Below are 11,599 nucleotides of genomic sequence, written 5' to 3' on the forward strand. Positions count from 1 at the left end.
GACTAATATTTTACTGCTGCTTTAAGTTTTTTGAATTCCGGTCTGTCTTTCAACACTTAGCTAAACCTGACAGTCTTTAACTGTCGTAATCTAATGTACATTTTGAAATGAACTCTTAGTTTACATACTACATTTAAATTATAAAAGGAGCTAGTTTTACTTACTCAACAAAATTTTGAGGTACAGAAATGGCAGAAAATTCCACTTTTTTGCATCAATCAGATATGTTTAAGATTTGACTCGAGCCTTTGTACCAGTCAGGGTTATGAAAAGTACTTGCTATTTATAGGCTCATCTCTCATAAAGTATCTTTGACAGATAAATCCTAAAAAATGTAAGGAATCTATCCACCTTGTTCTGCTACTTCCATTACATCAATAATAAAAATTAGTGTTAATATGTTTAATTCCAAGTTTTTCAGTTAAGGTACCTCTGATGTTTGCATTTTAAAACCTTACAGAAATGCAAAAAGCTTTTGAAGTAAATACTCAGAAATTAAGCAGAATTCTACTTATATTTTATTGTCCTCCAAGGAGGGCATGGACTATTAGAAAAACAGTGGAAAAAGTCTCCTGATTAACCAAAGTAAGGTACTATTTCAAAATAACAATATTATCTCATTTCTAGTATAAGGATGAAGTATTTCCGTACATGCAGCTCAACCAAAGAGCATCATCAGAACGGCTTTTGCGGTACCAGTGGGCCAAAGAATCCGGGCCGTGGCCCCGGGGAGCTGAGCCGCCGGTGGTGGCGCAGCCCGCCGGGGGCCAGGGCTGCACTGGCCGCGCCCCGGTGGCGGCTGGGGCCGCGGAGCCGCTGCGCGGGGCGTACGTGGAGGGGGCGCGGGAGCAGCACCAGCCCAGCGCGCCCGACGGACACGCCCGGCTACAACATCGGCAGTGTCTCAGGAGCGCAGCGGCTTCGCTATCTCCGTGGCGTCACGAGCATCTCATGTCACTGCTTTGGGATCGAACAGCAACACCCTCGAGCCTTTGTTAAAACCCTCGATTTCGGCCTCTCTGCATCTGCCGCTTCTCCGCCCGGGTCACGAGCGCCGCTGAGCCCGCAGCCGCTGCCCGCGTTCGGAGCTTTGCGCGGCCCCGGGACCGGCCCTGCCGCGCTGCCGGAGCAGCACCTGCGCTCTGCTCCCGGGCTGCGCCCGTCCCGCCGCGGGCGAGCGGCGGTGCCCGGTCCCGTTATCCGGGCCGTGCCGGCGGCGGAGGCCGTGCGCGGCCGCGCCCGCGGGGATGCCGCGGCTCCCGGAGCGCGTCCCGGCGCTGCCGCCGGCCCGGCCCGGCCCCGCGGCGGGCAGCGCCCACCCCGCGCCCCCCGCGCCGCGCCTGCGCGCCCGCGGCCCGTGCGGCCGAGGCTCCCAGCGTGCCGCGCGGCGCGCATGTGCGGCGGGGCGGGCGCTGCTAATTCCATTGTGGAGCGGACGCGGCGATATTTGTAACTGGCGGCGGCGGCGGGAGCCGTAAGTGCAGCCGGGCCGGGGCCGCCGCGGGCGCGGGGCGGGAGGCGGCGATGCGCCCGGGCGGCGGCTGCCGGGCCGCCGAGGGAGCCGCCCGCTGAGCCGGCGCGGTCCGGCCGGCTGCCGGGCGGGCGGGCGGCGGGTCCCGCAGCCCCTCTGGGCCGCGCCTCCTCTCCGGCCCGCCTTCCCGGGGGATGAAACTCGGCAGCGGCTTCCTCGGCGGCGGCAAGAGGGCGGCGGCCATGGAGCCAACGTTCCCCCCCGGCATGGTGATGTTCAACCACCGCCTGCCCCCGGTCACCAGCTTCGCCCGGGCGGCCGCGCCCCCCGCGGCGGCCCAGCACCCCCCGCAGTGCGTGTTACCTCCGGCCGCCGCCGCCGCTTCCTCCACGGCGGCGGGCGAGCCCCCGGCGCCTCCGCCCCCGCAGGACGTGACTTTCAAGAAGGAGCCGGCGGGGGCTTTCCCCTCCGCACCCTCCTCGCAAAGGAGCCCCTGGGGCTTTCTGCAGTCCCTGGTGAGCATCAAGCAAGAGAAGCCCAGCGAGCAGGAGGAGGAGCAGCAGTCGCAGCACCATCACCACTACGGGGGGCTTTTCGGGGGAGCGGCGGAGGAGAGACCCCCCGGCCTGGGCGGCGGCGAAGGAACCGGCCAGAGCGTGATCCAGGACCTCAGCCTTCTTCACCACCTGCACCAGCATCCCCACCGAGACCTGCTGCTGACTGGCAGAGGCGAGGGCGCTCCAGGGAGCGCGGGTGAGCCAAAGCACGACGCCCAGGTCAAGAAGGCAAAGAGGCCAAAGCCAGAAACTCAGGGAATCAAAGCCAAGCGGAAGCCGAGCGCTTCATCCAAACCCCCCCTGGTGGGAGATGGGGAAGGTGCCGTCGCGTCCCCCAGCCAGAAACCTCACGTCTGCGAGCACTGCAGTGCTGCCTTCAGGAGCTCCTATCACTTGCGCAGGCACGTGCTCATCCACACCGGGGAGAGGCCTTTCCAGTGCAGCCAGTGCAGCATGGGCTTCATCCAGAAGTACTTGCTGCAGAGACATGAGAAGATCCACAGTAGGGAGAAGCCTTTTGGGTGTGACCAGTGTAGCATGAAGTTCATCCAGAAGTACCACATGGAAAGACACAAGAGGACGCATAGTGGAGAAAAGCCATACAAATGTGACACTTGTCAGCAGTATTTTTCAAGGACTGATAGACTGTTAAAGCACAGAAGAACATGTGGTGAAGCCATAGGTAAAGCAGGGGCTGGAATGGAGCCCGGATCATCAAATAGCATGGGTAGCTTGGCTGCATTGTCTCAGGGAAATACAAGTTCCTCAAGGAGAAAAAGTAAAACAAAAAATACATCCACTGAAAACAAAGGAAGTAAGTGTAGCAGCAAAATCACTGAATCTCAAGTTACAAGTAATGTGGCCATGCCGAGTTATGCAGTTGATATTCCTATTGTGTCTTCCAGTGGTGGTCTAGTTGGCACGGGCGTAGAAGAACTTCAGAAAAAGGTGCCAAAATTGGTCTTGAAAAAAACAAGCAGAAAACAAGGAGACAAAAATTACCTTAATTTTGTATCACCACTGCCAGATATTTTGGGGCAAAAACCACTGTCTGGGAAACAGAGTGGCTCCTTAGGCCTAGTAGCCAATACTGGTGTAGAATCTATTGGCCTTCTCCAAAGTACAGGTGGTAAACCGGGTCAAATAAGTAGCAATTATGATGATGCCATGCAGTTTTCAAAGAAAAGAAGATACTTACAAACTGCAAGCAGTAACAGTGCCTTTTCACTTAATGTCGGACACATGACTTCCCAGCAGTCCGTCATCCAGTCTCCAGGTGTTAGCGTTATGGATAATGAAGCTCCTTTATCTCTTATTGATTCAGCATCTTTAAATAGTGAAATAAAGTCTTGCCACGACAAGTCTGGTATTCCTGATGAAGTCTTGCAGAGCCTTTTGGACCAGTACTCTCACAAATCGGAAGGCCAGAAAGAAGATCCTTTCAGTATAACTGAACAGCGTGTGGACTTGCACACCTCAGGAGAACATTCAGACATGGTTCAGGAAGAAAACTTGAGCCCTAACTCTCAAACAGTCTCAAATGATAAGGCAAGCATGTTGCAAGAATACTCAAAATACCTCCAACAAGCCTTTGAACGAACAACCAACAGCACTGGTTTTGCTTTTGGACCCAGTTTCCAGTTTGTTAGCTTGTCTTCAACTCTCCATAACCACACTCTGTTTCCAGACAAACAGATATACACTACATCTCCACTTGAGTGTGGCTTCAGCCAATCCGTTACCTCAGTATTGCCAACTGCGTTGCCAAAACCTCCATTTGGGATGTTGCTTGGCTCTCAGCCAGGCTTTTATTTGTCTGCTTTGGAGGCTTCGCATCAACAGTTGACTCCTTCTCAAGAGCTGGATGATCTCATCGATCCGCAGAAAAACTTAGAGACTTCGTCGAACTACCAGTCAACATCTCAGAAACTGACTGGCCAGAAGGAACAGAAAAACTTAGAATCCTCAACGAGCTTTCAGATCCCATCTCAGGAGTTAACCAGCCAGATAGATCCTCAGAAGGACATAGAGCCTAGAGCAACCTACCAGATCGAGAACTTTGCACAAGCGTTTGGTTCTCAGTTCAAGTCGGGCAGCAGGGTGCCAATGACTTTTATCACTAACTCTAATGGAGAAGTGGACCATAGAGTAAGGACTTCAGTGTCAGATTTCTCAGGGTATACAAATATGATGTCTGATGTAAGTGAGCCATGTAGTACACGAGTAAAAACCCCAACCAGCCAGAGTTACAGGTAAGGTCCTGACTGTGACCAGGCTGTGGGGTCTTCTTAATGTAATTTGTTTTACTTGGACAACACTGCCATTGGAATGTTTCTACACGGTCCTTTTAAGAATAATGTAACATGCCCTTTCAATGCAACTTTTCATATTTAGTTTATTTTGTTAGTGTGATTTTTTTTTTAGCTCTGTTTATTATGGTTTTTAATCAAAAATCAATAGTTTTAAAATAGCGTTTTTGTTCAAGTGACAATGTTTAGCAATCAAATTTACATTATGTAGATTGTCAGGGAATAGCCCAAGATTTTAAAATGCAAAAAATTAACTTTGTTCCTAGGACTAAAGTTTATTCTAATTGCTTTACTCTCAGGAAAGTGTAATGAAGCATGGGAATTCTATGCACCGCAAGTGTATTGGAACTTCCAATTTACAGATGATGACAAATATATCTCAGCTTTTTGAGGAAGGGATCTTCAGCATTTCAAATTGCTGTCTCTTACGTCAGCTGATCTGAAAGAATTTTGCTACCTAAATCTTGTTGTTTTTAAAGTACTCCTGTTCTTCCAGGTGATGCTCATTCCAGGCAGGTGGAGCAAATACTCTCGGGTCTGCACGATGAGCCCAGCACGGTAGCTTTAATCTGAACAGTAATGTCCCCAGAACTTCTGTGTGAGACTGTAATTCCGTAAAGAGATTCTGTTGACACAAACCATGAGAACAAAATGTGTGCAGCTGGTTCATGTCATTAGAACCCCAACTTGAAACTACAGTCCTAATCCAGATAGGGTTTGGGGATACGTTATTTGTTACACACGGTTCAAAAAAGTCCATCTCCTGCTCTTCCCCTTTTCCCATTCTTTTAGTGTAAAGGGTTCCCTCTATTTTATTGTGTTCCTGGTTCCTCTGGACTTGATCTTGGTTGTCTACCTGCCTCCCCTTCCCCATCCCCTTTTCTTTCTTTCCTTTTTCCCTACTTACTCTCTCATCCCAACGTAATAGCTAGCATTTAAAAAGACTTACATTCCAGAAAGTGCATATCTTATGATGTGCTTTCTGATGTCTTACGGCATCAGATGATGAACAATGAACACCCACCTGTTTTAGAACTATGTCGAGGTTTCCATGTACGATAAGAAATAATCTACTCCCAATTGTACATAGTGAGGCCCCTATCCTGCATCAGGATCAGCTACCACAGACCCCTGTGCCCAGCAGTGTCCCGGTGGTGTCACTGGAGCTCTTTACGGAGAGGGGGGCTTGCAGCAGTTCATCATGGCAGGCTTTTAGGGCCTAAGGCTGCAATTCCATCAAAGGATTCTGGTGATGCATCAACTACAAAAGTAGAACTTGAGTGGCTTGTTAATATCAACAGAACTTTTCTTTGGAATTATTGCCTTACTTTATGTATATTTTGTGGTACATTATTTATTATATGTGAATCCTGATTAATGCCTGTGGAGCCATGGAAACCTGCTAGAAATACTGGTGGCCATTCAAAGCTGCTGAAATGCAGTGGCACTGCTCTAAACCACTTTTTGCAAATGAATTTTTTGATTAGTTTTTTAATGTAATTTTGGTGATGTTTATGATGATGGTTTTTTATGTACTCTTGGTGATGTTTCAGTCTTACGTACTTTTCTGTTGTCAGGAAGGTACCAGTGGTTGTTTGCAGTCTTATTGTGTAATCAGCCTATTACAGGCTTCCATGTATAATAAAGTTATTAACATTGTGAAAGTGTAAAACACTTCTGTTATGAAAGTGGTGTATTATTAAAGGAATTGTTACAAAAATCCTGGGTAATCTCTACTGTTGTCCCTCACAACTTTGAATAGAAACCTGAGCCCATTGGTGATCTCTTTTGCTAGTAGACTTCCTCCCCCCCTCCCCCCACTAACCTAGAGTTTGTTCTCATAGAATCAGTGTAACTCCATTAACTTTTTATTTATACTTGATTCTGTATTTCACACTATTTCAGTTCAAATAATTGAACAACAACTGTTCTCTAAACACAGAACCCAGCCTGTTATCAGGGATGGAATAGTCCGTAACCACTGTGTTGGCTTTTTTAGTACCTTTTCTTTTGTTTTACAGAGGTTATAATTTACATTCTTTATATTGTGTGTAGTAGAAGTTGCATATGTATTGTTCTGGCTGTTTGCTTTAACTTAATAAAACCCATTATTCACAAAATCATGAAGGCATCACTTCTATTATCCAGTCATGCTTTTGAGGACTTAGTAAGGAAACATTAGATTAAATGTTGAGAAGGAATTTACTGGAAGGTTTTCAGTTTTTCTTCAGTTTCCTTTTGAGTCAAATAATCAAAATGTGCTATTTTAGACACCAGGAGTCTAATTCATACCTTTAGCTTAGCAAAACTTAAATTTCCTGAAGTTAAAAATGTTTATACAGCTTCATCTTTTCAAATCTGTGATTTTAGTTAAAAATATCTAAATTGCATATTATCTGCAAAGACTTCTCAAAGTTCAGAATGAAAAATATGTAATATAGTTACTTAATTCAAGGTAAAGATTGTAGAAGATCCGGTATCTGCTTTTTGGGGGTCTTATTTGGTTGTAATTTTCCCCCTCACCCTCCTGTTAATTCCTGCATTATATTGAAAGTCATGTAAAAGTAGTACTATAGCAAAATACTTTAAAAGCATTTTAGGTAATCTGAAGGTAGGTTGTAGATTTACTTAGTCTGTATTTTTCTTCAACTTTGCACATGTATTTGAATTAAGGCAGTGATTTGAGAAATGAGGATGAGAAAAATCCTTGGCGTGTTGAAAAACAAGCACAGAAACCTTACAAAAAGTAAATATGGAATATGCTCTATGTCTAATATTCAGAATGTTGCTAGGAATCATTTAAAAGTATGATGGGAAAATGTAGTGGGATTTTATAAACTCTTTGCACAGCTTAATCATTCAAATGTTTCTAAATAGAGCCAAACAAAATCCTTTTCTACTTTATTACGGAGTTCAAATTTTATTGTAATGAAGGTAGGGGTATGTTAAAATTGCACGGAAATTGGGCTGTGGCTTTACCTGGTACATATATTTGAAAACTACATTGTAACAGTTAACCCACATGAACTTTATATTGGTGAGAGAAGGACAAGGAAAAGCAAAATGGCTCTTGAATTCTTTTCCACTTTATTTCAAGATTTTGTTGTTTTTAAAGGAGTTAATGGAGCAGAATGATAACCTGCTGCCTACCAGTAACAGGACTGTAAAGAAGAATTCACAGATGTAATGATAAAAAACTGCATAAACTGTTACACTTCCTTTTAGGGTAGTTCACATAACATTATTGCCTTGGAACCTAGTGCACTTTGATACCTTGGACTGTGATTGCACCTCTGTGTCCCAAGCCACTGAAAGTGCATGTCTGACCTGCCTGCATAGGATCTAGAAGAGCTAACTAAAGTTTGTTGTAGTTCCTGCATTACTTCAAATGGATACAAACTTATGGGAGAAATATTAGAGTAAGAAACTGAAATGAAGGGAGAATGAAAGAAAAGTGAAAACAGAATGGTGTGAAGGCTATGCAATTTCAGGTTTATGGACTACTGATGAAGAAAAGCAGCTTGATGCCTCATGAAGACCTTGAGAAACTACTGGAATAATTCAATGCATTCTATTAGTGGTTTTTTTTTTGTTGTTTCAATTGTTTGGTCTTCCCCTCACCCCCTGCATTATATGCTTGATAACAGTGTGTTTGTCTGAATGATGCTTCTGCTGGTTTTTTCCCCACCAACTAGAAATCAGTCTTGTCCATGTGAGGCTGCTGTTGTGGCTGTGGAAATGTTTGTAACACCTCGGAAGATACATGTGAAAATGTGTAAGGTACCAGCTCGATACTCTAGTGGCTGAAGAGAATCAGGTCACTTTAAAATCAAAGATCCTGTTTACAGCCCCCGCTGACTACCAGCTTTCAACACTTGAGCTGTAATTTTCCAGTCTGTCTGTCTCATGCTATATGCACTATCTTTCTCTGGGAAACTTCTGCAAAAATTGCCCATGCATTTCCTAAAATTAGATTAAGGAAGAAAACTTTCTTGTTCCACTGGTGTTTTCATCCCATGCTTCTTCAAAACCAAATCAGAATCCTCCTCCCCCAGCTAGGACTTCAGACTGTGTTGATGGATGTCCCTTGTTGAATCACTGCTTGTGAAACCTGATAAGTTTTTGAAAAATGCTTTTATGTTCAGAAATGTGAAAGTTTGGTAGCTGTATGTCCAAAGATGATCCCTCCGGGCCAATGCATCAGCCTGTTTCAATCATTTGGTATGTTAGCCCATGCAGCAATCTTTTTTCTAATGTGTTGTTTATCGTCGGATTGGAATCTTTCCTTGCTGCTTATATAAATTGCAGAGTGTTCACTTTTAATGTTCTTCTCAGGTGATTTTTGTGCATTTTTTTTTTTTGTCTGTACACCTAGGAAAATATGCTTTACTATTGTGCACATCATTTGGAACATAAGATGTATACCCTACTTAACAAATGAACAACTCTCATGCACTTTGTAATCTGTGTTGTTTGAAACACATTTCTTGTGCAGCCTCACCCTGCAGAGTCCTGCTTCACGCTGTGAGTGTCATCCTGCTTGTGGATACAAACAGCAAGGCAGTGTTGCTTGGAAGAAATTCTCTGTCATTGTGTCATCAGTCTGCTGTGCATTTGAGATGGGCTGAATTGAGGAATCAACAGAAGATTCAGCTCTGACATTTTTTTAACTTACAATGCTTCATAATCTTTACAGTAAATTTTTGTATCTAATGTACTGCTTTATTTTCATATTGATACTTTTCAATATTTTGATTTTATTAATTGGATAATGGATCTAGTAATCTTAAACCCAAGCTTCACCTTAGCAATGGGATGATGCCACACTAGAAAGCTGTCTGTGTACTTGGTGACCTGGCCTGAAATTTGCTAAAATATTGTGTAGCCAGATTCAAAATGAAGAAATAATTAAGACCTGATTTAAGAATATATTTTTTGATTATTTTAATACACTCTGTCTTACCTGAAATGTATCTTAAGTAGTCTTTTATTTAGTGCTACAGTTAGCAAAACATTCTGTAAGCTAATGAGGCCTGTAGCGGTCATTACGCAGGATCTGCAACATACAGATATTCTGTATGTTTGATGCTAAACCCTGCTTTATCTAAAACTAGCTTATTACCCTTCAGAATATTCCTGTATCTTGTTAAGAACGAACCTTTACTTTGTGCTGTTTGGCAAAAGATTTAATTTTGATTTTTATCTTGAAGGTCAAAAGGCTGGTTGTTTTTTCATCCCAGATTTCTCCTTACAGCATGTACTTCTCTCTGTGCACATACTCTGTTCCCACAGGATAGGTTGGAGTCTTGACTGGGATATGATGTGTGTGGGTGCTGGCATATGGCCAGAAATGATATTGAGGATGGATCAGGCTGCTCAAAGATTCTGAATACTTTTTTTTTTCTGAAGGGGGGAACAATACCTCACAGGTGGAAATGTTTCCGGTTAGTGTTGTATTCTGAGATGAGTGAGAATAAAACTGGGCTGAGACTGTGTAGAGTGGAATTTACAAAGAAATCCATGTGCAATTCGATGAGTGACAAGGTTTAGAATCACTTTAATTTGCTTTCCAGTAATGAGGAAATATACAGAAGTGTAATAAAACATCTTGCACGTTTTGCTGAGGTGCTTTAAATTCTACTGGGTAAAATATGCCCGTGGATCTTCTTACCTCTTAAAGAAAATGATCTCTCAAATGAAAAATACTTCCTCTTGGAAGCTGCTTGGTAAATGAGACTAATAAGGACTAGCTTCTTCAGCTGCAGAGGGCATTCATGTTGTGTTAGCTATCTGCTTGGAATTCGGTCAGGGTGGTGGTAACACATTTACTTGTGGCAGCTCCTGGCCCCACGCTCTCTCCAGGGGCAGAAGGCACTCCCAGGGTCTTGGCAGAGAGGACGTGGCCTGCCTTGTGCAGCTGGGCTCAGGCCAGGGGCTGGGATAGTGGGAGAGACAGCGCAGCCAGCTCCGCTTCTTGCAGCACTGGGGGGCTTTGGAAGGCCTGCTGTTTCCAAGTACTGATTCACTTTGTGAAACTGAAATGCAGAGATCTGTGCCAAAAGTCTGCTTGCTCAGGCCAGAGGGTTGAATAACACCAGGTGTTACTCAGCAGTGACCAATAGAGATGTGACACTAAAACTATTTAACCTGTTTAGCTTAAGAAATCTGTGAAAGGTAGCTCACATTATCTCATGTTCACGTACTTGGTCCATCAAGCCTTATAACTAAACATTTGCACTTGATAATCTTAGTGTAGAGTTAAGTCTGTATGAAATGTGTAGGTGATTAAAAAATTTACTTCATGAGCATTCTTAATTAAAATTTCTTTCCAGTCATGTAGTATTAGCCTGGGGACATGCGACTTAAACTAATTACTCTTTTTGTGTTCTTGGAACTTGGATTTTTGGAGAGGTGGCAATTTTTGTACAGAGATACTAAATTTGATTATTTATTTTGGAGTTGAGAGACACTTTAGAGTAAAAGTATATTCATGTTTTGTTTTATGTGGTTGTAGAAATCATGCTTCACACATTATCTTAAGAGTGGATGGCAAAGGGAGGAAGACTGCTGAAATCATTAGTTTTTACATTTTTAGCACCATATTCTGATGCTTACATGTTTTGTTCTTCTCACAATGAAGCTAAATTAAAATCTCTGAGAAAGGGGTGCCTCTAATATAGCATAATGAAGTCTTTAAATGGGTACAGTTGTAGGTCATCGTGAATAGGAATGCAGTGACCTTTGTCTTGACAATGAAGCTGACACAAGCTTCTCAGAGCTGTTCTTTTTTTTATTATTTCTCCGCCAGAAAGGACACAAATAAAACAGAGGATCCCCCTTCTCCCATCAGTGAACAAAATCAAAAGACTAGAAAATGTGTTGTAACTTGTCAGTTTGCAAGATCTAGGAATAACACTGACTTCTTTCTCAATATAGACACTGCTGCTGGAACAATTTGTGGCAAGGAGTTAGGAAAGCCTACTTGACTGGCCATATGACTGGTAAAGTTTCTGAAGGTACTAGCCTGTTTTGATTTTGGGATACACAGCAGCAAGGCATTCAAAATTATTATTTGTACCTACTTATAGTTTTGTAGCTAGAAAAATCACAAATCTTCCTGTCGTTCATTTTGCACTCACTTTTGCAGTACAGTGCAGGCTTGCAGTGCACTGTGTTGGAATCTAGCAAGGCTTGAATTTCTTGGTGGCCCATGTAAGAAAGTGAAGCATTTTGCAGAAAGCACAAACATGTGGCTCTTTCCT

At 43.8% G+C, this 11,599-nt stretch overlaps 1 protein-coding gene across 1 annotated transcript; it reads left to right on the top strand.

Moving 5' to 3' along the window:
* Nucleotides 1–1,665: 1,665 nt before the first annotated feature.
* ZNF281 (zinc finger protein 281) lies at nt 1,666–6,440 on the top strand. Its single transcript, XM_053951077.1, has one exon. It carries the CDS (start codon nt 1,666–1,668, stop codon nt 4,282–4,284), a length of 2,619 nt encoding a protein of 872 aa, XP_053807052.1. The 3' UTR covers nt 4,285–6,440.
* The last annotated feature ends 5,159 nt before the right edge of the window (nt 6,441–11,599 follow it).

The sequence above is a fragment of the Vidua chalybeata genome, chromosome 9 (assembly GCF_026979565.1).
Source record: "Vidua chalybeata isolate OUT-0048 chromosome 9, bVidCha1 merged haplotype, whole genome shotgun sequence".
Classification (NCBI taxonomy): Eukaryota; Metazoa; Chordata; class Aves; order Passeriformes; family Viduidae; genus Vidua; species Vidua chalybeata.